Here is a 25,245-nt window from a genome sequence, read left to right as displayed (position 1 = left end):
TAAAAATGTTTCTTTCTAAGATTTGCTTACGATCACGTAGGACACTACAGTACACGTAGGGATTTCCCTGGTAGCCCACAAGGCAGTTGCATTGCGGCAGATGCTCGCGCACCTGACATTGAGCATTTGGACCACAGGTTCCGGGACAGGGATCCCGGCAGTGTTGATTGAGACAAGCCAGGTGACTGGGACAGTCAGAGTTGAGAACGCACTCCGGCCGGCAACCCTCGTAAGGATTGCCATAGAATTCCGGCAGGCACTGACAGGCTCCAGCTCCATTCCTCTCCGTACAAAGAGCATTGGCTCCACAAGGACTGGGAACACACGGTGTAAGCGGGGCGGGATCATCTCTAACCACTTGGCATCCCACGTAGGGGTTTCCAGTTTGTCCAGCAATACAGTGGCAGGTGGGTGTATGATTAATCACATAGCACTCAGCGTTCGAGCCACAGAAACCTGGACAGGGATCGCCGCACTTCTGATTGAGGCAGGCCAAATTCGTGGGACACTCCGAGTTAGAAACACACTCGGGTCTGCAGTTGGGTGGTGTACCAATGAATTCAGCCAAACAACTGCATTGGGCATTGTTTCCCTGGACACGACATTCCGCATTAGCTCCACAAGGCGATGGTTGGCAAGGATCGATTGGGTCCTCTCTGACAGGGGGCGGTGGTTGACGGTGACAGGCCACGTATGGATTTCCCGTGAAGGATCCAATACAATGGCAGTTCGGATTGTGATTGATCACACGGCATTCGGCATTCAGGCCACAAGTTCCGGGACAGGGATCTCGGCAATGTTGTTGGAGACAGGCCAAGTGTAGCGGACACTCCGCATTGCTAACACACTCTGGTCGACATGAAGGTGGGACTCCAACGAAATCGCTAAGGCACGAGCACACTGCTTGTCCATTAACATTGCGACACTGGGCATTTGGACCACATGGCGAAGGCTGACAGGGATCAACGACATCGCGTACTGGAGCTGGGGGCAAGGGTCGGCATTGGCTGAAGGCATTTCCAGTCATTCCCGGGGGACAGTGGCACATGGCTACGTGTCTGTGCACCTCACAGATGGCATTGGATCCGCATCTTCCAGGACAAGAATCGACGCACTTGTTTCTCACGCACGCCTTGTTCCAGTCGCATTCCGTGCTAAGCACACATTCTGGACGACATCCCACTAACGGGTTACCCAGGAATTCAGGAAGGCAACTACATTGTCCCTGGTTGCAAACTGCATTGGGCCCACAAGTAATCAATGAACAGGGATCACTTATTTGTGGGGGATCCCGAACTACTGGAGGTGGAGTATGGCAGGCTGTGAAGGCGTTGCCAATGAGTCCAGGGGCACACTGACATGTTGGGTTGTGATTGATAACCGAACAGAGGGCGTTGAAGCCACAAGCTCCGGGACAGGGATCGCGACAACGCTGTTGCTGGCAGGCCAGATGGGCAGGACAGTCGGGGTTGATCGTACACTCGGGGCGACAGTTTGGTGGAGTGCCAAAGTAGGAGGGCAGACAACTGCAGGTGGCAGTTCCCTGGTTATCCCGGCATTCGCCGTACTGACCACAAGGTGAGGGTACGCAAGGATTTCGATAAACGTCTAACTGCGGTGGTCTTGGAGCTGTAAATTGGAGGAAGAAAGGGTCAACCAAATATTTTGGCGCATCCTAAAGAGAAATGTCTTACGTGGCAAGGGCAGGCAGCGTGAGAAGGCGTCGCCAGTGAAACCAGGACGACAACTGCAAATTGGGGAATGCTGGATAACACGACAATCGGCATTAGAGCCACACACATCCTGGCAGGGATCAGCACACTTTTGCCTAATGCAGGCCTTGTCCTGAGGACACTCTGCACTGGTCACACACTCAGGTCGGCAATTGGGTGGTACACCCACATACTCGGGAAGGCATGAGCAGATGGCCTGCCCGTTGTTTTCACGGCACTGCGAGTTAGAGCCGCACGGAGAGGGCTGGCAGGGATTGACATATTCTTTTAGGACAGCTAAAGGTAGGGAAGGTGATTGGTTAGCTTTTATGGGAGGACAGACTCAGTCGAGGACTCACGTTTCTCTGGAATTTGACAGTAGCGATAGGGGTCACCAACATAGCCATTGTGGCAATGACAAGTTGGCAAGTGATTAATAACGCGACACAAAGCATTTAGGGCACAAACTCCTGGACAAGGATCCCGACACTTATTCTGCTGACAAGATTTGTGCGCCGGGCAATCATTATTTGTCACACACTCCGGACGGCAAATCTCGTAGGGATTGCCGTAGTATTCCGGAAGACATTGACAGGAACCAACATTGCCTTCCTGTCGACACACAGCGTTGGCTCCACAAGGACTGGGGGAGCAGGGTTGAATGATTTCTTCGTGTTGGATCAGTGGTACTTGACGGCAGGATGTGAATGGGTCACCAGTATATCCTGGTAGGCAGTAGCACATGGCAGCATGGCTTATAACGTGGCAGTTGGCATTGGAGCCACAATTTCCAGGGCAGGGATCACGGCATCTTTGATTTAAACAGGCCTTGTCGAAAGAACACTCTGAATTGGTCACACACTCCGGTCTGCAATTGGGCGGTGTTCCAATGTATTCAGCAAGGCAGATACACTGCGCCTGATCTCCCACAGCCGTGCACTGTGCATATGGACCACATGGCGACGGCTGGCACGGATTCTTTGGAATATTCTCATCACGTCGCACTGGTTCTGGGAAGCAGCCCAGGAAGGGATTTCCATTGTGCCTTGGCGGGCAACTGCAAATCGGTGCATGGTTTACAACATGACAGAGGGCATTAAAGCCACAAGTTCCTGGACATGGATCCATGCAATGCTGATTTTGGCAGGCCAATCTAGGCAGGCAATCCGAGTTATGTGAACATTCTGGTCGACAGTTTGGTGGGGTTCCGATGAAATCCTCAATGCAGGAACACACAGCGTTGTCGTTAAACACACGGCAGCGACTGTTTGGACCACAAGGCGAAGGGTAGCAGGGATCAGGAGGAGCAAGTGATACTGGTGGCGTTTCACACTGGATGAAGGCATTGCCTGTCATGCGCTCTGGGCAACGACACATGGCTATGTGATTAATCACATCGCAGATGGCATTAGGAGCACAAGTTCCTGGACAAGGATCAATACACTTATGACGCACACAAGCGCGATTTCGGGAACAATCTGCATTTAAGACACACTCCGGACGACAGCCAGTATAAGGATCTCCCTGATACTCGGCTATGCATGAACATTGACCATTCTGGCACAGGGCATTTGCTCCGCAGGGGGATGGATTGCAGGGATCGTCGAGGGCAATGGGTTTTGCTAAGGGTTAGGACAAGGAATTATACACTGGCTAACAAGATTTAGACTCAGTATTTCTTACGTGGTGGCTGAGGTTCAGGTTGACAGTTTGTGAACGGATCACCCACATAGCCCACTGGACATTGACAGCTGGGCACGTGATTGCGCACATGACAAATGGCATTGTAGGCGCAGGAACCTGGACAGGGATCAGCGCATCGTTGATTGATGCAAGCCAAACTGGACAGACACTCTGAACTCTGAGTGCACTCGGGTCTACAATTAGGTGGGGCTCCAAAGTAGTTGGGTAAACAGGAACAGATGGCCTGACCCTGGGATTGCCTGCACTGAGCATTGGCTCCACAGGGAGATGGTTGGCAAGGATCTCGTTCTACATCTTGGATAATATGGGTAGGTGGAGCTAAAAGGGTAAGGTTTAGGGTGAGGACAGGGTATAAAGTCACTTTTCAGATTTGAAAACTTACGGGGCACAGGGTAACAACGGGTGAAGGGGTCTCCTGTGTAACCTGATTGACAAGAGCACAATGGAGCATGATTAACCACCCGGCAATTGGCGAAACTGCCACAGGCACCGGGGCAGGGATCAACACACTTGTGGCGAACGCAGGCCTTGTCAAGATTACACTCCGAAGAGACTGTACACTCAGGCCGGCAGCCCGGAGGAAGACCAACAAACTCCGGCAGACAGGAGCAGGTGGCTACACCGTTCTGCTCGCGGCACTGGGAGTTGGGACCACATGGCGAAGGTTGACAGGGATTGACATATTCCCGAACCGCTGTGAAAGAGTTAAAGATGTCTAGAAGCTAATTTGCGGACGGTATGGGAGAGATCTGCTTACGTTTCTGTTCAATGTTGCAATAGCGGTAGGGGTCTCCTACATAACCACTGAGGCAGTTGCAAGTGGGAAGATGATTACGCACAAAGCATTCGGCATTCTGGCCACAACTGCCAGGACAGGGATCGCGGCATTTCTGATTGACACAGGCCAGCTGAGAGGGACAATCGGAGTCGAGAACACACTCAGGACGACATCCCTCGTAGGGATTGCCAAAATACTCCGGCAGACACTGACAGGAACCGACTCCATTCTGCTGACGACACTCTGCGAAGGTGCCGCAGGGATTTGGATTGCATGGTTGCACCACCTCAACTGGTTCCCTTTGAATATGTGGTTCACAACGGACGTATGGATCACCAGTGTATCCCGGTTGGCAGTAGCACATGGCACTGTGACTGATTACGCGACACAAGGCATCAGTGCCACAGAGACCCGGACACGGATCTCTGCACCGGTTATTTGTGCACACTTGCAACTGACTGCACTCGGAGTTGGACACACATTCGGGTCGACAGTTGGGTGGTGTTCCAAAGAAGTTAGGCAGGCAGGAACAGGAGGGTGTGTCTCCCAAGCGGCGACACTCGCTGTTCGGTCCACAGGGTGAGGGCTGGCAGGGATCTTGGGGCGAAATATCTCGCTGGGGTTCAACTAAAGGTGGGGCATAAAATATATGATCTTCTCTAAAAGTGTTCTGTTAGACTTACTAATCAAATGGCATTGAACGATGGGGTTTCCGGTATATCCGGGTCTGCAACTACAGAACGGACTGTGGCTGACAGTTCGACACTCGGCATAGGCCCCACAAGATCCTGGACAAGGATCGATGCACCGCTGATTCTGACACGCCAAGCTAGGGGGACAATCATAGTTGGTGCTACACTCGGGTCGGCATGAAGGTGGAACCCCAAAGTAGTTGGGAAGACAGCTGCACACAGCCTGTCCATTCTGCTCCCGACATACGGCATAGGAGCCGCAGGGCGAGGGATTACAAGGATTGCGGTACACATCCACTAGAGAACAGGTAGGGATTGAACTGACATTCATCAAAAAAAGAAGGATTAACCTACATTGCACTGAGGTACATTGCACAAAGGCATTGCCAGTCATCCGATCGGGACAATGACACATGGCGATGTGGTTGACCACATCGCAGATGGCATTGTTGCCACAGGTTCCGGGACAAGGATCAGTACACTTCTGCTGTACACAGGCCAGATTGCGGGGACACTCCGAACTGAGAACACACTCGGGTCGGCACGCCACATAGGGATCACCCTGATAGTCGGCCACACATGTGCACTCTCCCTGATTGAAGCAAATGGCATTACTGCCGCAGGGACTGGGATTGCAGGGATCACGGGGTTCTTCACGGGCTGGTGGGGCTGCAATAGGGTTTGGTCTTAGTCTTGAAAAGGGTTTAACACTCTGGACAACTCTCTTACGTGGTGCCGGATGGCAGGCTACAAAGGCGTCGCCCACGTAGCCTCGTAGGCAAACACAACTGGGAACATGGCTGATGACTCGGCACTCGGTCTGCTGACCACAGGCACCGGGACAAGGATCACGGCAGCGTTCGCCGATGCAGGCCAAGTGGCTTGGACACTCGGCATTGATGGTACACTCAGGACGACAATGCGGTGGAGTGCCAAAGTAGTTTGGCAAGCAAGAGCAAACGGCCTGATCCTGTTGATTCCTGCACGACGAGTAAAGGCCACAGGGTGAGGGCAGGCAGGGATCGCGGTAGGGAGCTACATCTCTTAGGGGCGGTAGTGGGACTGGCATCGGGTTAAACGGATTAGGGTTGGTCGAACATACATAAGAATTTTCTTTCTCCTTACTTGTTGGTCGGGGCAAACAGCGCACAAAGGGATCCCCGGTCATGCCGGTGGGACACCTACAAATGGGACTATGGTTGCGCACCTCGCAGATTGCCTGCCGACCACATACTCCGGGACAGGGATCAACGCACTTTTGGTTGATACACGCCCTGTTGGGGGCGCATTCTGAGCTTGAGGTGCACTGGGGTCGGCAGTTGGGTGGGGCTCCCTCGAACTCGAAACGGCAGGAGCATACTGCCTGCTCGTTGACCTCGCGACAATTGGAATTCGGTCCACAAGGGGACGGTTGACAGGGGTTCACATACTCATGGACAACAGCTAGTTATGGTTAGGAATACAGTACAAAACAACATTTGAAATTAGTAACTACATCCATGACTACGACCAAGTTTAGTACAACTACGAGAATAATTGGAACTCGCTTACGTTCTGGCGGTTGGCTACAATAGCGGTAGGGATCGCCAATATATCCAGCGAAGCAGTTGCACATAGGTGTGTGGTTCACCACATTGCACTCGGCATTCTGTCCACAGCTCCCAGGGCAAGGATCACGGCACTTCTGCTGCTGACAAGCTCGGTTTGATGGGCAGTCAGAATTTAGAACACACTCCGGCCGACATCCCTCGTAGGGGTTTCCAAAGTAGTCTGAGAGACACTGACAAGCTCCGGCTCCATTCCGTTGGATGCACTCTGCATTGGCGCCGCAGGGAGATGGCTGGCAGGGATTGATGATCTCCACATCCTGAACAATAGGCTGGCATTGGGTGAAGGGATCTCCGGTCAGTCCAACGTCGCAAATGCACATTGCTGTGTGGGAGACGACGCGGCAGGTGGCACTTTGACCACACAATCCGGGACAGGGATCGCGACACTTTTGATTGATACAGGCCAGGTTCGAAGGACATTCAGAGTTGGCCACACATTCGGGCTTGCAATATGGTGGTGATCCAACGAATTCCGATAGACAGGTGCATGTTGGTGTCTCACCAACAGCGCGACACTCAGAGTTCGGACCACAAGGTGAAGGACGACAAGGATCCTGAGGCACAATATCCTGACGTGGTGGCTCGATGATCTGCTGACAACCCACGAAAGGATTGCCAGTAAACCTTGGCAGACAAATACAGAACGGGTTGTGGTTGACCACACTGCACTGGGCATTGCGTCCACACGAACCGGGACAAGGATCACTGCACCTCTGGTTGACACACGCCAGGTGGGTCACACACTCCGAGTTCGATGTACACTCCGGACGACAGAGTGGCGGGGTTCCAAAGTATCCTTGGACACAGGAACATACGGCCTGCTGGTTGACCTCGCGGCATTGGGAATTGGGTCCACATGGAGAGGGCTGACAAGGCTGGACAAGGACAGGGGCTGCAAGGGAATGTTTGCATTGGGTATCGTTGGGACTCGAACACGAACTAGAAGGGAAATATTTACGTGCTGTAGGCTGGCACTGCACAAACGCGTTGCCATTATAACCCTCTGGACAAGTGCACATGGGCACGTGGTTTAGGACAGTACAGATGGCATTGGGGGCACATGTTCCGGGGCAAGGGTCGAAGCACTTGTGGCGCGAACAGGCGAGCTCACGGGAGCAATCCGCACTGGTGATGCACTCTGGTCGGCAACCACTGTAGGGATCGCCATGGTATTCGGGAATGCAGGTACAGACTCCATTGTTGCACTGGGCATTTGGACCGCAGGGTGAGGGGTTGCACGGATCGTCGAGCTTAACGGCTGAGAAGAGAATGGTTTGAATCCTTTCTAAACTTGCTTTTTTTTAGTCTTACGTGTTGGCGGCGGTGGCGGCAGTGGTTGGCACTGACTAAATGGATCTCCGGAATATCCAGCTGGACATGTGCAGCTAGGCGTGTGATTAATCACATTACAAATGGCCCCATAGCCACAAGAACCGGGACAGGGATCTCTACACTTCTCATTGATGCACGCCTGACTGCTGAGACACTCGGCATTGATGCGGCATTCGGGGCGACAGTTGGGAGAGGCTCCCAAGTAACCCACCAAGCAGGAACAAGCGGGAGCATCTCCCTGGGCACGACACTGAGAGTACGGACCACATGGAGAGGGTACACAGGGATCAATCGGTGCCTTTTGTATGGGCGTAGGTGGTTCAGCTTTCGGAATGATAAGAAAGTTAAGACCGGGGACTTCCTTTTAGGGATAACATCACTTACGAGGCTTGGGGAAACAGCGGAAGAAGGCATCGCCCATGTAACCGGCGCGACAAGAGCAAATAGGACTGTGATTCACGACTCGGCAGATGGCCTGTTCCCCACAAGTGTTGGGACAGGGATCGACACACTTCTGGTTTACACAGGCCTTGTCAGCCGGACACTCTGAGGATAACGTGCACTCGGGGCGACAAACAGGTGGCGCACCCACATAATCCGGCAGACATGAGCAAATGGCTTGTTCGTTGACTTCCCTACACTGGGAATTTGGACCACATGGCGATGGCTGGCAGGGATTGACGTACTCCTTGACGGCTATAAAGGTAGGTAACTCGTGGAAGTTTACAAAATTCAAAGATCTTTGACTGCTTGTCTTACGTTCTGGGACACACGAGCGATATGGATCTCCGGAGAATCCTGTTATGCAGCTACAACTGGGTACATGATTTAGCACATTACAGATGGCATTCTGACCGCAAGTTCCTGGACAGGGATCCTGGCACTTCTGTTGCTGGCAAGCCTTGTTCGAGGGACAATCCGAATTGAGGACGCACTCAGGGCGACATCCCTCGTAAGGATTGCCAAAGTATTCCGGCAAGCACTGACATGACCCGGCATCTTGGCGAGACGTACAGCGAGCATTGACTCCACAAGGACTAGGATTGCACGGATCTAACTGGTCTAGTTGCTGAATCCTCTTCACGGTACACTGGGTAAATGGATCACCTTCCATTCCCTCCGGACAAACGCAGCTTGGCGTGTGCGAAATGACTCTGCATTCCGCAGATTGTCCGCATAATCCAGGGCAAGGATCGCGACACTTTTGCTGAATGCAGGCCTGATTCGTGGGACACTCTGAACTGGTGACGCACTCAGGACGACAGTTGGGTGGTGCTCCAATGTAGTCCGCCAGGCAAGTGCAAGACGGGGATTCATTTACTTCTCGGCACTGGGAGTAGGGTCCGCATGGTGATGGCAGGCAGGTTTGCCTTGGTGGCGGAACCGGAGGCTCGATGATCTGTTGGCAACTCACAAACGGATTACCCGTGTAGCGTTCCAAGCAGCGACAGAATGGCGAGTGATTGGTCACATGGCACTGCGCACCGCGACCACAAACGCCGGGACAGGGATCAGTGCACTTCTGGTTGCGACAGGCTAGGTTCAAGGGACACTCCGAGTTGGTGGTACATTCCGGACGACAGAACGGCGGGCTTCCTATGAAGGGCGCGATGCAGGTGCATATGGCCTGCTGGTTGACAACGCGACACTGAGAATTGGGTCCACATGGTGAAGGCTGGCAAGGATTCTGCACCACGTCGAGCTCTGTAAATTTTGCGACTTTGTAGTGTCTGAGAAGGAGGTGGGTTTTGGGTAAGCTCTTCTTACGTGGAATTGGGCTACACTGAATGAAGGCGTTGCCTTGCATTCCTTCTAAGCAGCGGCAGTTGGGTATATGGTTCAGGACCTCGCATATCGCGTTAATGCCACAGACACCTGGACATGGGTCAACGCACTTGTGACGGACACAAGCCTTACTACGGTCACAATCTGTATGTAGAACGCACTCAGGTCGACAACCGGTATAAGGATCTCCATGGTACTCGGGCAAGCAAGAGCACACTCCATTGTTGCATTGGGCGTTGGAGCCACAGGGCGATGGGTTGCAGGGATCTTCAGGAGGCAGTGGGTCTCGAACTGGTTTGTTAAAAGGTAGGATGTGAATAATACTCTTCAGTCTTAGTTGGGGATGGGTCTTACTTTTCTCAGGTATTGGCTGAGGATTACAAACGCTGAATGGATCCCCGATGTAACCGGACACACAACTGCAGATGGGCGTGTGGTTAATCACATTGCATTGGGTGTTGAGGCCACAAGAGCCGGGACAGGGATCGCGGCACTTCTGATTAATACAGGCCTGATGGCTGGGGCACTCGGCATTAATGGAACACTCCGGCCGGCAATTGGGTGGAGTTCCCAGATATTGCGGGAGACAGGAGCAGGATGGAGTGCCGTGAATCTCGCGACACTGAGAATTCGCTCCGCAAGGCGAAGGAACACAAGGGTCAAGGGGTTCACGTTCAATGATCGGGGGTGGAGCTGAAATTGGTTTGTTTTTTATGGTAACTGGGAAGCCATTTCGAATCATTGCTGTTTTCTCACCCGGCTGGGGGTAACAACGAGTGAATGGATCACCCGTAAATCCGCTAAGACAGGTGCAAATGGGGTTGTGATTACGCACACGACACTCTGCTTGCTGACCACAAACATTTGGACATGGATCCACACACTTGCGGTTTACACAAGCCTTGTCGGCGGCGCACTCCGAACTACTGGTACATTCCGGACGACACGCGGGTGGGCTACCAATAAACTCCGGCAAGCAAGAGCAGACTCCTTGCTCGTTGACTTCACGGCATTGTGAGTTGGGACCGCATGGAGACGGCTGGCAAGGATTCACATAAACGCGTTCAGCTAAAAAATAGGCCAAAGATGGTCACAGCATCCTAGAGAAAACTGACAAACATCCTTACGTGGCTCGTTGACTATTATGCGACACAGACTGTATGGATCTCCGGTGTAACCAGAAAGGCAATTACAAGTGGCCAAGTGATTGACCACCTGGCATTCGGCGCTCTGGCCACATGTTCCCGGACAGGGATCGCGACATTTTTGGTTGACACATGCCCGATTCGAGGGGCAGTCAGAGTTCAGAACGCATTCAGGACGGCAACCATCATAGGGATTCCCAAAGTAGTCAGGCAGACACTGGCAGGATCCTGCACCACCACGCTCCTCGCACTTGGCGTTCACGCCGCAAGGACTGGGATTGCAGGGCTGCAGCACTTCGGGAGGTGAATCCCTAAATGGACTGCACTGACTATACGGATCTCCGGTGAAGCCATTGTCACACAAGCAAGAGGCACTATGACTGAACACCCGGCAAATGGCATTTTGACCACACAATCCTGGACAGGGATCTGCGCATTTCTGATTGATGCAGGCTTGGTTTGTTGGACATTCAGAATTCGAAATGCATTCTGGTCGACAGTTGGGCGGAGCACCCACAAATTCGGGAAGGCAAGAACAGGAAGGCGATTCTCCTGACACGCGACATTCAGAGTTGGGCCCACAAGGTGATGGCTGGCATGGATTCTGTGGTCTCTCATCGCGTATTACTGAAATAACGCCAAACTTAAGCATGGGAGAAGGATTAACCAAAAACCGAGGCGGCTTACTTAGCTGCTGACAGCTCACGAAGGGATTTCCGGACATGCCAGAGGGGCAGCTGCAGAAGGGACGATGGTTGACCACGTTGCAGAGGGCATTGAAGCCACAGGTACCAGGACAGGGATCGCGACACTTCATGTTCTGGCAATCCTGATCGGCAGGACAATCTGAGTTGGTCACACATTCCGGTCGACACAGCGGTGGACTACCCACGTAGTCAGACAGGCAGGAACAGACCGCAGTCTGTTGCACCACGCGGCACTGACTGTTGGGGCCACATGGCGATGGCTGGCAGGGATTTTGAATCTTGGAAGGCGGCACTGGTCGGCACTCGAAGAAAGCGTTACCGGACATCTGTTCTGGACAGCGGCAAATCGGAATATGGTTGGTAACCTCACATAGGGCGTTCACCCCACAAGTTCCGGGGCAGGGATCGATGCACTTGTTGCGCACACAAGCCCGATCTCTTGGGCAATCTGTGTTTAGAACACACTCTGGGCGACAAGAGACATACGGATCTCCCTGGTACTCGGGTATACACGAGCACTGGCCGTTTCGGCAAAGAGCGTTAGCCCCGCAGGGCGATGGATTGCAAGGATCGTCGGCTACTGGTGGTGCTACAGCTACAAAAAGTAAAAATATCGACGGGGTAAACCATCAAACGATCTTTGAAATCTCTTAAAACACCTACGTTCTGGAGGCTTGGGATTGCAGTTGGTGAATGGATTTCCTATGTAACCATCGATGCAAGCGCAGAGTGGTGTATGATTGATGACACTGCACACGGCATTTTGACCACATGCTCCTGGGCAGGGATCGCGGCACTTTTGGTTGATGCACGCCAGTTGACTAGGACATTCCGAGTTTATAGTGCACTCGGGGCGACAATTGGGAGCTTGACCAACAAAGTTAGCCAGGCAGGAACAGGCAGGCACTCCGTTAATATTGCGACACTCGGAGTTAGGGCCACAGGGTGTTGGTATACAGGGATCCCTCAGGGGTTCGTCTTTGGTCTCAACAATTGGCGCTGTTGTACGGAGTGATTTACTATCTTTAACCCAAGGGTAACTAGAATCAAGCTTACGTGGAATGGGGAAGCAACGCGTAAAGGCGTCACCTGTGTAGCCGCTGATGCAGCTGCAAATGGGGCTGTGGTTGCGAACCCTGCAAATGGCATTGTTTCCACAAGTATCCGCTGCGCAAGGATCCACGCACTTTTGATTAACACAAGCCTTATCCACAGGACACTCCGAGGAGATGGTGCATTCTGGGCGGCAGGATGGCGGGCTTCCCACAAACAAGGGCAGGCAAGAGCAAACCGCTTGTTCATTGGAAACGCGGCATTGAGAGTTGGGACCACAAGGTGTGGGCTGACAGGGATTAACATACTCGTTTTGGATAGCTAAAATGTGGAACTTGAGTAAAAGGGAATAGGGTAAAGCTGGCTGGTGCTTACGTTCTGGCAGTCGATTACACAGCCGGTAGGGGTCACCCACATATCCGGTGAGGCAAGTGCATTGTGGCAAATGATTAACCACTTGACAGTTGGCATTTTGGCCGCAAGTTCCTGGGCAGGGATCCTGGCATCTGAGTTGTTGACAAGCCCTATTCGAGGGACAATCCGAGTCAAGCATGCACTCCGGGCGACAACCCGCGTAGGGATCGCCAAAGTACTCCGGCAAACACTGGCAGGATCCAACTCCATTTCGATCGCGGCACACGGCATTCGGTCCACATGGACTTGGGTTGCACGGTGTGCGGATTTCATTTTCATAGGCGATCTCCGGTCGGCACTGTACAAACGGATCTCCGTTGAAGCCCTGCTGGCAGATACATTGCACAGCATGGCTGACAACATGGCACTCGGCATTAATGCCACAACGTCCCGGGCAGGGATCGACGCACTTTTGGTTGACACAGGCCAGTTGACTGGAGCAGTCCGAACTAGTGACACATTCCGGCCGGCAGTTTGGGGGTCGTCCAATGTAGGTTTCCAGACAGGAACAGGCAGGAGCCTCGCCCACTGGGCGACACTGGGAGTAGGGTCCACAAGGAGATGGGCGACAGGGATCAACGGGGGCGACATCACGCACAGGAGGTTCAACTGGGAAAGGTAACTCTGGTAAAGGTGTGTCTGTTTCTCTCTGTCTTTTTTCCTTACTTTGTGGCTGACAGCGAACGAAGGGGTTACCCGTAAACCTAGGAGGACATGTGCAGAAGGGACTGTGGCTGACAACAGCACAATTGGCTCCCACTCCACATGTTCCCGGGCAGGGGTCTCCGCACCGTTGGTTGAGACAAGCCTGGGTGGGCGCACACTCTGCGTTCGAGGTGCACTCAGGTCGGCAGGATGGCGGTGCTCCAATAAAGCCTGTCAGGCACGAGCACACTGCTTGCTGATTAACCTCGCGGCACTGAGAGTTGGGACCACACGGTGAGGGTCGGCAGGGATTGGTTACTGAAACTATTGTTGGTAGGCTTGTTAGAGGACCATAAGTTAAGGGGGTTAACCATGTCGACGTACTCTGGATAGGAGAACAACGGATAAAAGCACTGCCAGCAGTGCGTTCCGGGCATCTGCACATGGGTATGTGATTAATGACATCGCATATGGCATTCTCGCCACAAGTTCCTGGACAAGGGTTCACACACTTGCTGCGATGACAAGCCTTGTCCCGAGGACAGTCGGAATTCAGGACGCACTCGGGCCGACAGCCAGAGTAGGGATCGCCATGGAATTCGGTCAGGCATTTGCAGACTCCAGCGTTGCACTGGGCATTCGGGCCACAAGGAGATGGGTTGCAGGGGTCCACATATTCGTCTATTGATTGGGTTGATTGGTTAAGCGAGATCATATTAGGCTTTTCTTCCATTTTCTTACTTTGCGTAGGTTCTAGTGGAGGCGCTGGACGACAGCTGCTGAATGGATCTCCCGTAAAGCCAGCTGGACATACGCAAATCGGGGTGTGGTTCACCACATTACACTCGGCGGCATAGCCACAGGAACCCGGACAGGGATCTATACACTTCTCCCGTATACAAGCCAGATTGGAAGGACACTCTGCACTGATGGTGCACTCGGGCCGACAGTTGGGCGGTACCCCCAGGAATTCCGGCAAACAGGAACAGGATGGCACTCCCTGCACATTGCGACATTGACTATTTAGACCGCAGGGTGATGGCAGACAAGGATCCCGTTCAACGCGTTCGATTACAGGTGGTGGGGCTATGTTGGGGATTACCATTAACTGGATGTTTGGTGAAACTGAGAGACAACTCTTACGTGGTAGCGGATAGCAGCGGGTAAAGGAATCACCGGTGAAACCTTGACGACACTGGCACAGAGGACTGTGACTACGCACCCGGCACTCGGCATTAATGCCACAAGTGCCCGGACAGGGATCCTGACAACGTTGACTAATGCAAGCCTTATCGGTGGGGCATTCGGTACTCAAGACACACTCGGGGCGGCAGTTGGGGGGCAAACCGATGTGAAGCTCTAGGCAGGAGCAGACGGCTTGGCCGTTGAGCTCGCGACACTGGGAGTTGGGACCACAAGGTGATGGGCGACAGGGTTGACTCGGTTCGGTCACACGAGCAGGGACTAGAAAGGGTCGATGGTCAGGGACGAAAAATGAGACGATTAAGGTTGTTCTATCTTACGCTGGGGCGGTTCCAAATGGCAGTAGCGGTACGGATCACCGGTGTATCCGATGCGGCAAGTACAGGTGGGCAGGTGGTTCGTCACACTGCAGTCCGCATTGGTGCCACAGGTGCCAGGGCAGGGATCGCGACACTTCTGCTGCTGGCACGCCCTGTTGGACGGGCAGTCCGAGTGACGGACGCACTCCGGACGGCACGACTGATACGGGTCACCAAAATGATCGGGCAGGCACTGACAGGACCCAATGCCATTTCTTTCGCGGCACACAGCATTCGAGCCGCAGGGATTGGGTTCGCAGGGAGTCACCTGCTCATTGACAATGCGTTCTATGGCGGGTAAAAGGATTCAAACAAAGAGGAAGAGAGGGGGTAGAGATTGTCATTAATGGCTCTAGAGTGAATCGGGTTTAGTACAATACAACACACCTGGCGTTGGTTTTGTTCAGCAGATTAATCCGTTTGCAGTTGAGGTATTATTGTGGCAGATTAGAGTACAACTACAAGTTAGGTGTTGGCATAAATCGCTCCAATCGAAGGATTTGGCGGATCTGGTGCAGCGGTTCAAAAACCGCTTATTTAGTCTGGTTAAACTCTTTGTGCTGAGTGCTATGGCTGTGTTATGTAAGTGCTATGGGCCAATTATATTGGCCTTGAGTTATGTTTTGTGTCGTAAGTAAAACAAGTGTCTCTTTGCGGGGTTATATCATTTGATTTATTGCTCATTGTTAAACAATACGCTACAATGTTATACAATTTTAATTTTCTAATTAAGTGCTAACGCGGTTTTTGGTTTGGCTTCGAGTAGTACTAGGTTAATTTCTTTGGCGTTCCGTAGGCAGAATTTTGGTTTGGGGTCAAAACAACAACGCAGTACTCAATTTCGGGCAGTTGGGTTAGGATCAATTTGTTGGGTAGTAAGCGAATGCGGAGTCAGGGACATTTGTATTTTGGGCCAAATAACGAATTAGGTAAAAGCATTTCGCAAAAATTATCCCCCAAATCGAATACAACAACATTAGGGGCGGCGCAAGGTAATACTTTTGGAGGCAACAACGATATATAATCAAGGGTTAAAGGCAAAACTCAAGGCGGGTGATTTGGTGTAAGGGCATTAAAGGTTGTATATAAGGAAGCAATAAGGCGTGGCAAGTTTGCATATTGTAATTGAGGCGTTAGGGGCAGTAAAAAGCAAATAAATAATTGACTAAAACTAATTAAGATCTTTGACTATCCCAGCACACAGACACTTTCAATAGCACAGTCACTCAGACAACTCGTACAGAGTGTGTGCTGGATTGAAATTTGCATTTCGCTTTTCGAGTGCATTGTGATTTTGAGTGAATAAAAACATAACTGGTACACTCCCTGATTTGCAATGCATTGTGCCTGTGCGTGCGATAATCATAGATTTTAATGTATGTATATTGTGAGGTAAAAAAGGCTGCCTAAAAGCACATTAGAACAAGTAACGCGTAGAAGTGAAAAACAAGTGCCAACAAATAGTGCAAACATATATTAGCAATTACAACGATTGTAATTGCTTTTCAAGTGACCATGTGTCATTCATTCTAATGCGCTTATAACGAATGTGAAACATAGTTTTAAGGAGTTTTTAAATAGTAACAGGGGAATTTCACTGAGTTTCCATGATATTCTCTGGTAAGCCAATACTGAGGTTTTCTTTAATAGCTTCACATTCTTTTGAATCTTTCAAGGCGTAAACAAATGTTGTTGGCTGTGCGGCATCTTTGTTTGATTTTAATAATAGCAGGTGTTGTACTGGGCGCCCAGTAAGCAACCGAAACCATGATTATCGTTTAAAAGCTGGTTTACGCCTTGACCTAACAACTGAGTAAATGAAAACGGGGTCCTACCTTGTTCTTTTTGACAGCCGGTGAACGGATCTCCAGTATAGCCCACATCGCAAGTGCAGATGGGTTGATGATTAGCCACATTGCAGCGGGCATTGAATCCACAGGCATTCGCACACGGATCCGAGCACTTCTGGCGGATGCAGGCCTTGGTCGGTGGACATTCCGGATTGATTGAGCACTCGGGTCGGCAACTTGGTGGTGTTCCAATAAAGGTAGCGGCGCATGAGCAGGCTGCATTGCCATTCAGCACCTTGCACTCGGAATTGGGTCCGCAAGGCGATGGTTGACATGGGTTCTCTGGCGTCGGAGGTGGTTTTCTTTCCTCTTGGTAGCAGCGAGTGAACGGGTCGCCCGTGTATCCAGTGTTGCAGGAACACGACGGATTGTGGTTGATCACCTGGCAGCGGGCAAATTGTCCACAGGCTCCGGGGCAGGGATCCACGCACTTCCTGTTCACACATGCTGTGTGCAGCGAGCACTCTGAGCTAACGATGCATTCCGGCTTGCAGGCGGGCGGTGAGCCCAGCATTCCCGGTTGACAGGCACAAACAGGCCCTTGACCAGAAATGTGGCACTGGGAGTTGGGCCCACAAGGATTTGGTTGACATGGATCCTTGGCCACTGGCGTCTCGTGGCGGCAGTGGACAAACGGATCGCCCGTGTAGCCCTGCAGACAACTGCATATGGGTATATGGTTTGAAACATCGCACTGCGAGTTCTGGCCACAAACTCCAGGACAGGGATCAACACACTTCTTGTTCAGGCAAGCCTTGGTGGGTGGGCAATCGGTACTCAATGTACACTCTGGACGACAACCGGTGTACGGATCTCCTTGGTAATCCTTCAGGCAGCTACAGATTCCATTCCTGCACTCGGCATTCGAACCACATGGCTGCAGGTCGCAAGGATCCTGCGAAAGTGGCGGTGACTTAGTGGTCTCTTCAACGAACTCGATACAACGAACGAACGGATCACCGGTGAATCCGCCACGACAGGTACAGATGGCCAAGTGGTTCTGAACACGGCACTCGGAATCCACGCCGCAAGATCCATCGCATGGATCACGGCACTTCTCGGCGATGCAAGCTCGGTCTGGCGAGCAATCCGTGTTTACTACGCACTCGGGACGGCAGTTGGGCGGAGCTCCAATGAAGTTGGGTAGGCAAGAGCAGGAGGCCTGGTCGTCGCGCACCCTGCACTCAGAGTTCAGTCCACAAGGCGAAGGTTGGCATGGTCTTTTAATAGGCTCATCACGTCCTGGAGGCGGCGGGGGAGGAGCTGGATAGCAACGTGCGAAAGGATCGCCCGTCATGTCCAATGGACAACTGCAGATCGGATTGTGGTTAATCACCTCACACTTGGCATTCAGGCCGCACGTCTTGGCGCAAGGATTGGCGCAGCGGAACTTATGGCACGCCTTGGTCGAAGGGCACTCGGCATTTACCGTGCACTCTGGCTTGCAGTTAGGTGGAGAACCAATGAAGGTATCCAGACAGGAGCACACGGCCAAACCATTGGCTACCCTGCATTTGCTGTTGGCTCCGCAAGGAGATGGAATGCAAGGGTCTGCAACTGATGGTGGAGTAGAGACCTCCACTCGGCGACAACTGGCAAACGGATCTCCAGTAAAACCGTCGTTACAGACACAGTTGGGCACATGGTTGACAGCATAACACTGGGCGTTCAGTCCACAAATTCCGGGGCACGGATCCTGGCACTTGTTGCGGATGCACGTCTTGTCCGTGGGACAATCGGAGCTTAGTACGCACTCGGGGCGACATCCCTCGTAGGGGTTGCCCTGGTATTCATCAATACACTTGCAAGCAGCGGCTCCATTCCGTTCAATGCACTCGGCGTTCGCTCCACATGGCGATGGCTGGCATGGCTTTGGCGGCTCCTCTTGCTGTGGTACACACTGGACGAAGGCGTTGCCAGCATATCCAGGTGGGCAAGAGCAGGACACTGCGTGTCCAATGACACGACACTCGGCGTTGGTTCCGCAAGACTCTGGGCAGGGATTGCTGCATCTGTTGTTGATGCACGCCTGTGAAGATTGGCAGTCTGGATTGATGATGCACTCGGGTCGGCAGTTGGGTGGTGAGCCAAAGAACTCGGCTTGGCACTGGCAGACGGGTCCATTTCTATCTGGCTTGCAGATAGAGTTGGGTCCACACGGCGAGGGCACGCAGGGATCTTGAGGTGGTGTCTTGACGTCCGGTGCGGGAATCGGTTGTAGAATCACGCACTGCTTGAACGGATCACCAGTTCGGCCAGGTGGGCATCCACAGATGGGACTATGATTGATGACCTCACAGCGAGCATCCAGGCCACAGGCAGCAGCGCAGGGATCCACGCACTTTTTGTTGACACAAGCCTGCAGAGCGGAGCACTCGCTAGACACCACACACTCGGGACGGCACTGAGGTGGTGCTCCGATATAGCCCTCCAGGCAGGAACATACTGCATGTCCGTTGACATCTCGGCACTGGCTGTTGGATCCGCACGGCGATGGGGAACAGGCCTCAATTATGGGGTCCTCCACGACGGCTTTCACACGGCAGTTCACGAACGGATCACCCTCGTAGCCCTGCACGCATGAGCACACCGGAATGTGGTTCATCACCTCGCACATGGCATTGTTGCCGCAGATTCCTGGGCAGGGATCCACACAGCGGTTTCGCATGCAGGCCTTGTCCCTGGGACAATCGGCCGAGAGTGTGCACTCCGGACGACATCCTTCGTAGGGGTTTCCTTGGTAGTTATTCTGGCAGCGACACTCGCCGGCAAAGCAGTCCGCATTCAGACCACATGGACTCGGGTTGCATGGATCATTGACAGGTGGCGGAGTTCGTTCTTCTTCCTTCTTGGTGCATCGCACGAACGGATCTCCCTCGTAGCCATCGATGCAGTTGCAGATGGGCAGGTGGTTGAGAACATGGCACTTGGCCTCGAATCCGCAGGATCCGGAGCAGGGATCGGCACACTTCTGATTGATGCACGCCTCCGTGGGTCCGCACTCAGAATTCAACACGCACTCCGGTCGACAGCGAGGCGGGGATCCAATGAAGTTGGGCAGGCAGGAACAGGCCGGACTGTTGCCCACGATCTGACACTTGGCGTTGGGTCCGCAAGGAGATGGCACACATGATGCAGGTTCCGGCGACGGTGTAGTATTGTCATTGGTGATGGCTAGAGGAAATTTTATTTAATTTTGAAATTAGCTTAAAATACTCTTTGTAAAATCTATAATAGTAATGGGCACTCTAAATTTTTTTTTAGAAATACGATTGGTATATTCAGATCTTTCTAATATTTTTTATAAGATTAACAAATTTATTGAATAACTAAATCAATAAGATCACTTACCAACTCTAGTGCACTCTACGAACGGATCTCCGGTCATAGTACGTGGGCACGTACAGATGGGACTGTGGTTCTTGGTGGTACAGATGGCTCGGATGCCACAGGTGTGCAGACAGGGGTCCACGCACTTTTTGTTCACACAGGCCCTTTCCGGAGCGCACTCGGCGCTGACCACGCACTCGGGCTTGCAGTTGGGCGGCTGGTTGATGAATCCTGCCTGGCAGGAGCACACGGCCTGGTTGTTCATGGCACGGCAGTTGCTGTTTGGTCCACAAGGAGACGGATTGCAGGGATTCAGCGGAGGACGAGGAGTAACAGGCACAGGCTTGCAGCTGAAGAACGGATCTCCAGTGTATCCCGGCGGACAGTCACAAGTGGGCACATGTTTGTCAACCGTGCAAATAGCGTAGTCGCCACAGATATTGTTGCACGGATCGACGCACTTGAATCGAGAGCAGGCTTGGACAGCGGTGCAGTCATCGTTGTTCTCGCATTCTCGTCGGCATCCTCGCTGGGCATCATAGGGATTACCCTCGAATCCTTCGTGGCAGTAGCAGGCTCCAGCGCCATTCCTCTCGCGACACTCGGCATGCGGGCCACATGGCGAGGGTTCGCAGGGCGACGTCGGCGACTCAGTTGGTCTCACGGCTGGTATCAGCTGGCAGCCAAAGAGCGGTTCTCCCTCGTATCCATCGGCGCAGGAGCACACAGCATTATGTTGCACAACCTGGCAGATGGCGTTGGCCCCACACGAACCGGGACACGGATCCACGCAGCGTTCCTGCTGGCAGGAGAGATGGTTCTGGCACTCGTCGTTGTTCGTACACTCCGGTCGGCAAGTGGGCGGACGTCCAATGAAGTTAGTCTTGCAAGAGCAAGCTGCCTGGTTGCCGATATTACGGCAAACGGAGTTGGGTCCACAAGGCGATGGCACACATGGGTTCTCCACGTTCTTGACCTCAGGAGTGGGCTCACAGCCCGAAATCGGATCTCCCGTCATGCCGGGCTGGCACGAACAGATGGGATTGTGGTTCACCACTTGGCACTTGGCATTGTTGCCGCACGATCCGCGGCAAGGATCCTCGCACTTCTGGTTTATGCACGCTCTGTTCTGGGGGCACTCCGAACTGACCACACACTCAGGTTTGCAGCTAGGAGGAGCTCCAATGTAGCCCTCCAGGCAGCTGCACACCGCATGGCTGTTGGTGTCCAAACACTGGCTGTACGGTCCGCAGGGTGAGGGTTGGCATGGGTTATCCGGTCGCCTGGTAACCACCTCGATCAGCGAGCACGAGCGATGCGGATCTCCGGTGTAGCCCTCGAAGCAGTTGCAGTTCGGTCCGTGATTCAGGACCCTACACTCGGCATTGATGCCACAGACTCCGGGACATGGATCCTGGCACTTGTTGTTAATGCAGGCACGCGAGCGATCGCAATCGTCGTTCTGGACACATTCGGGTCGGCAGCCGCTGTACGGGTCACCAAAGTACTCCGGCAGGCAGGCGCAGGAGCCAGCTCCGTTGCGCTCCCGGCAAATGGCATTAGCTCCACATGGGCTGGGATTGCATGGATTCCTTGGCTCATCCGGCACGGCAACTAGAGGAAAGACGTGGAAAGTGGGATATGAAAGTTAGTGATGAACCAGGGATTCGTTGGCAGGCAGGGGTATATTACTTTGCTGTACGATCGCACAGCCGGAGAAGGGATCTCCGGTGTAACCAGGCACACACTCGCATGCCGGCCGGTGCTTGACGACCGTGCACACGGAGTGCAGGCCGCAGGCACCGATGCATGGGTTCGAGCATCGCTGGTTCACACAGGCCAGATTGGCAGGACAGTCGGCGCTACTGAGGCACTCGGGCCGGCAGTTAGGCGGACGTCCCAGGTAATCGGGCAGACAGGAGCATGCAGGCGAACCGCGGACATCGAGGCATTTCGAGTTGGGTCCGCACGGTGAGGGGATGCAGGGATTACCAGACTTATCGGTGGGTGGGGGCTCCACTACATGCCACATTTAGCCATGCCAGATAGTTGATAGTTGAAGTAGTTTCATAGCACATTTAGACAAACATTTACATAGGACAGTAGAGTTGGATAGTGGTTTACAAAGTGTACATAAAACAAAATAAACAGGGATAGAGAATAGAAAATCATACATTAAATAGTGTATATACATGCAGGAGGTAGAAATCTTGGGTGGGTTGGCAAGCCAAGTGAGGGATTGGATTTTATACCGTGCTTTTGGGGTAATAAGTTCTAAGGGGAGTTCGTAAGATACCATACTCAAATAATAGAATATGCTAAACTAATATATCAATAATCCTCCTCCCCTTGGCTTGCACTCCTCATCAGTTTGAGCTAATCTTGCTTACACAATATCTTAGTGCACCGGTTGAAAGGATCTCCGGTAAAACCTGGGGCACAGGAGCATGCGGGATAGTGGTTAATGACCTGGCAGCGCGCCTCGATGCCACAAGTGCCGGGACACGGGTCCACACACTTCTGATTCTGACAGTTGAGATCTTGAGCGCAATCCGAGCTAATGATGCACTCGGGCCGGCAGCTGGGCGCTGAGCCGATGTAGCCCTGAAGGCAGGAGCACACGGCATGGCCGCTGACCTCGCGGCACTGGCTGTAGGGACCACAGGGCGAGGGTCTACAGGGGTTCTCATCCCGTTCGGCTGGGAAAATGGGAGGTGGGATCAGTTGGTTTGTGTTTCCATGCGAGGGGTTAGTGGTGAACCTACGTGGTGGGGGCAACTGAGGAATTTCACGGCACGCGCTCGACGGATTTCCAGTGTATCCGGCCAGGCAAGTGCAACTGGGCAGATGATTGGACACACGACACTGGGCATTCAGACCACAAACACCTGGACAAGGGTCCACGCATTTCTGGTTGACGCACGACCTGTCGCGCGAGCAATCACTGTTCACCACGCACTCCGGACGACAGCCACTGTACGGGTCACCGAAGTACTCCGGCAAGCAAGTACAGGAGCCGGCTCCGTTGCGTTCACGGCACTCGGCATTGGGGCCACAGGGCGAAGGTTGGCAGGGAGTCAGGCGCTCATCGGGCACGGCTGGCGCTGGGGGCGGATTGGGACAGCGAATTAGGACTTGATTCTAAACGACTCTGAGCTCAAGCTTACGTTGCGGATTGCAGCCGGAGAACGGATCACCAGTGTAACCGTTGTCGCAAGAGCAGACGGGCGAGTGATTCACCACACTGCAGTAGGCATTGAAGCCACACGATCCCGGACAGGGATCCTGGCAGCGCTCATTGACGCAGGCCAGGGTGGCGGGACACTCAGTGTTAATGGTGCACTCTGGTCGGCAGTTGGGTGCCCTGCCCACGAAATTGGGCAGGCAGGAGCAAACTCCCGTCTCACCCACAACACGGCACTGGGAATTGCGTCCGCAAGGACTGGGCACACAGGGATTCTCATTGGACTTGGGCTGCTCCGGCTCCTCCTGCCATGGCGCACAGCGCACGAACGGATCGCCGCTGTAGCCGGCAGGGCAGGAGCAGATAGGGTTGTGGTTGGTCACCTTACAAATGGCCTCGTTGCCACAGTTGCCCGTACACGGGTCTACACAGCGCTGGTTTACGCAAGCCCTGTCCTGAGCACACTCGGAGCTTACCGAGCACTCCGGACGACAGGCAGGCGGAGTGCCAATGTAGTTGGTAACGCAGGAGCAGACCGCATGACCGTTGACCTCACGGCACTGGCTATAAGGACCGCAGGGCGAAGGACGACATGGTTCAACGGGAGCGGGCACTAAAAATCGAGGGTACCATTATTATACCGTCTTGGGGAATAGGTAGAACTATAGAGTGGGTCGGTCTCTAGGGAATCGAATCAAAACTCCAAAAACTCTGAGGAAAGATTGTACAAGAAGCTTGGAACCAATCAGCATGTTAAACTAACTATTCGTTGCCCGAGAAGTCGACCCACCCTACTCGAAACTACTTCCTACATTTTGGTATCTCCCGACAGTATTGCGAGGGATTGCCCGTAAATCCGGATGGACAACTGCAGCTGGGGGCATGATTGATCACGTGGCACTCGGCAGAGACGCCACATACACCGGGACAGGGATCGCGGCACTTGTTGTTGAGGCAGGCGCGGTTCTTCGAGCAGTCACTATTGAGCACACACTCCGGTCGGCACTCGGTGTAGGGGTCTCCATTGTACTCCGGCAGGCAGGAGCAGGAGCCAACTCCATTGCGCTCCTTGCACACAGCATTGGCGCCGCAGGGACTTGGGTTGCAGGGCTGTGCCACCTCTGGCGGGACAATAACTAGGGGTGGGGGAGAGTTCAACGGTTTAGTATGTGGCTGGAAAGCTGGGCTTTCGGGTCCCTTACTCTTCGGACTACACTCTGAGAATGGGTCCCCTGCATAGCCGTCAATGCAGCGGCAAATGGGTCTATGGTTATTTACAAGACAAGTGGTCTGGATACCGCAGGTACCGACACACGGATCCCGGCAGCGCAGATTGATGCAGGCCAAATTGCCGGGGCACTCGGAGTCCGAGGTGCACTCCGGCCGGCAATTCGGAGCCCTACCCACATAATGTTGCAAGCATGAGCAGACAGCCTGCTCATTGGCAGGAGATACCCGGCACTCAGAGTTGGGACCACATGGCGAGGGAACGCACGGGTTAGTGCGATCATGGCTGATTTCCGGTCGCTCTACTTTCACCATTTATAACCATCACATTACACCAAGTACGAGATAATCATCATGCACAAAAATAAGCCATACATAGAGTACATATAAAAGAAATAAAGATAATGGAAAATATATATATAGAGGATGAAGTAATGTTGTCAAGCATGATGTGGAATGAAGGGAGTGCTCAAAGAGCTCTCCGGTGATAAAATGTTTCGGTGAATGACTAGTTT

At 53.0% G+C, this 25,245-nt stretch overlaps 1 protein-coding gene across 5 annotated transcripts in view; it reads right to left on the bottom strand.

Annotated features, from left to right (window-relative positions):
- Window positions 1–25,245, bottom strand: part of LOC108027660 (uncharacterized) — a 118,618-nt gene that overhangs the window by 21,742 nt on the left and 71,631 nt on the right. For all 5 annotated transcript variants that reach the window (XM_050885001.1, XM_050885002.1, XM_050885004.1 and 2 more), the window contains 36 exons: window positions 24,706–25,032; window positions 24,316–24,639; window positions 23,487–24,116; window positions 23,085–23,423; window positions 22,710–23,018; window positions 22,012–22,338; window positions 20,341–21,933; window positions 16,975–20,163; window positions 15,101–15,427; window positions 14,721–15,041; window positions 14,319–14,663; window positions 13,962–14,258; window positions 13,599–13,901; window positions 12,894–13,541; window positions 12,522–12,839; window positions 12,129–12,464; window positions 11,446–12,060; window positions 10,741–11,385; window positions 10,370–10,681; window positions 9,968–10,306; window positions 9,596–9,904; window positions 8,588–9,532; window positions 8,213–8,524; window positions 7,808–8,152; window positions 7,455–7,754; window positions 6,438–7,388; window positions 6,012–6,329; window positions 5,616–5,948; window positions 5,241–5,555; window positions 4,878–5,183; window positions 4,174–4,821; window positions 3,799–4,110; window positions 3,396–3,734; window positions 2,072–3,334; window positions 1,695–2,009; window positions 31–1,629 (listed from right to left, as the gene is read on the bottom strand). In XM_050885001.1, coding sequence (XP_050740958.1) covers window positions 31–1,629; window positions 1,695–2,009; window positions 2,072–3,334; window positions 3,396–3,734; window positions 3,799–4,110; window positions 4,174–4,821; window positions 4,878–5,183; window positions 5,241–5,555; window positions 5,616–5,948; window positions 6,012–6,329; window positions 6,438–7,388; window positions 7,455–7,754; window positions 7,808–8,152; window positions 8,213–8,524; window positions 8,588–9,532; window positions 9,596–9,904; window positions 9,968–10,306; window positions 10,370–10,681; window positions 10,741–11,385; window positions 11,446–12,060; window positions 12,129–12,464; window positions 12,522–12,839; window positions 12,894–13,541; window positions 13,599–13,901; window positions 13,962–14,258; window positions 14,319–14,663; window positions 14,721–15,041; window positions 15,101–15,427; window positions 16,975–20,163; window positions 20,341–21,933; window positions 22,012–22,338; window positions 22,710–23,018; window positions 23,085–23,423; window positions 23,487–24,116; window positions 24,316–24,639; window positions 24,706–25,032 — 20,754 coding nt within the window. The remainder of the gene's footprint in view (window positions 1–30; window positions 1,630–1,694; window positions 2,010–2,071; window positions 3,335–3,395; window positions 3,735–3,798; window positions 4,111–4,173; window positions 4,822–4,877; window positions 5,184–5,240; window positions 5,556–5,615; window positions 5,949–6,011; window positions 6,330–6,437; window positions 7,389–7,454; window positions 7,755–7,807; window positions 8,153–8,212; window positions 8,525–8,587; window positions 9,533–9,595; window positions 9,905–9,967; window positions 10,307–10,369; window positions 10,682–10,740; window positions 11,386–11,445; window positions 12,061–12,128; window positions 12,465–12,521; window positions 12,840–12,893; window positions 13,542–13,598; window positions 13,902–13,961; window positions 14,259–14,318; window positions 14,664–14,720; window positions 15,042–15,100; window positions 15,428–16,974; window positions 20,164–20,340; window positions 21,934–22,011; window positions 22,339–22,709; window positions 23,019–23,084; window positions 23,424–23,486; window positions 24,117–24,315; window positions 24,640–24,705; window positions 25,033–25,245) is intronic.

The sequence above is a fragment of the Drosophila biarmipes genome, chromosome 2L (genome assembly GCF_025231255.1).
Source record: "Drosophila biarmipes strain raj3 chromosome 2L, RU_DBia_V1.1, whole genome shotgun sequence".
Lineage (NCBI taxonomy): Eukaryota > Metazoa > Arthropoda > Insecta > Diptera > Drosophilidae > Drosophila > Drosophila biarmipes.
The sequence above is the reverse complement of the archived record's forward strand: the minus strand, read 5'-3'. Positions and strand labels throughout refer to the sequence as shown.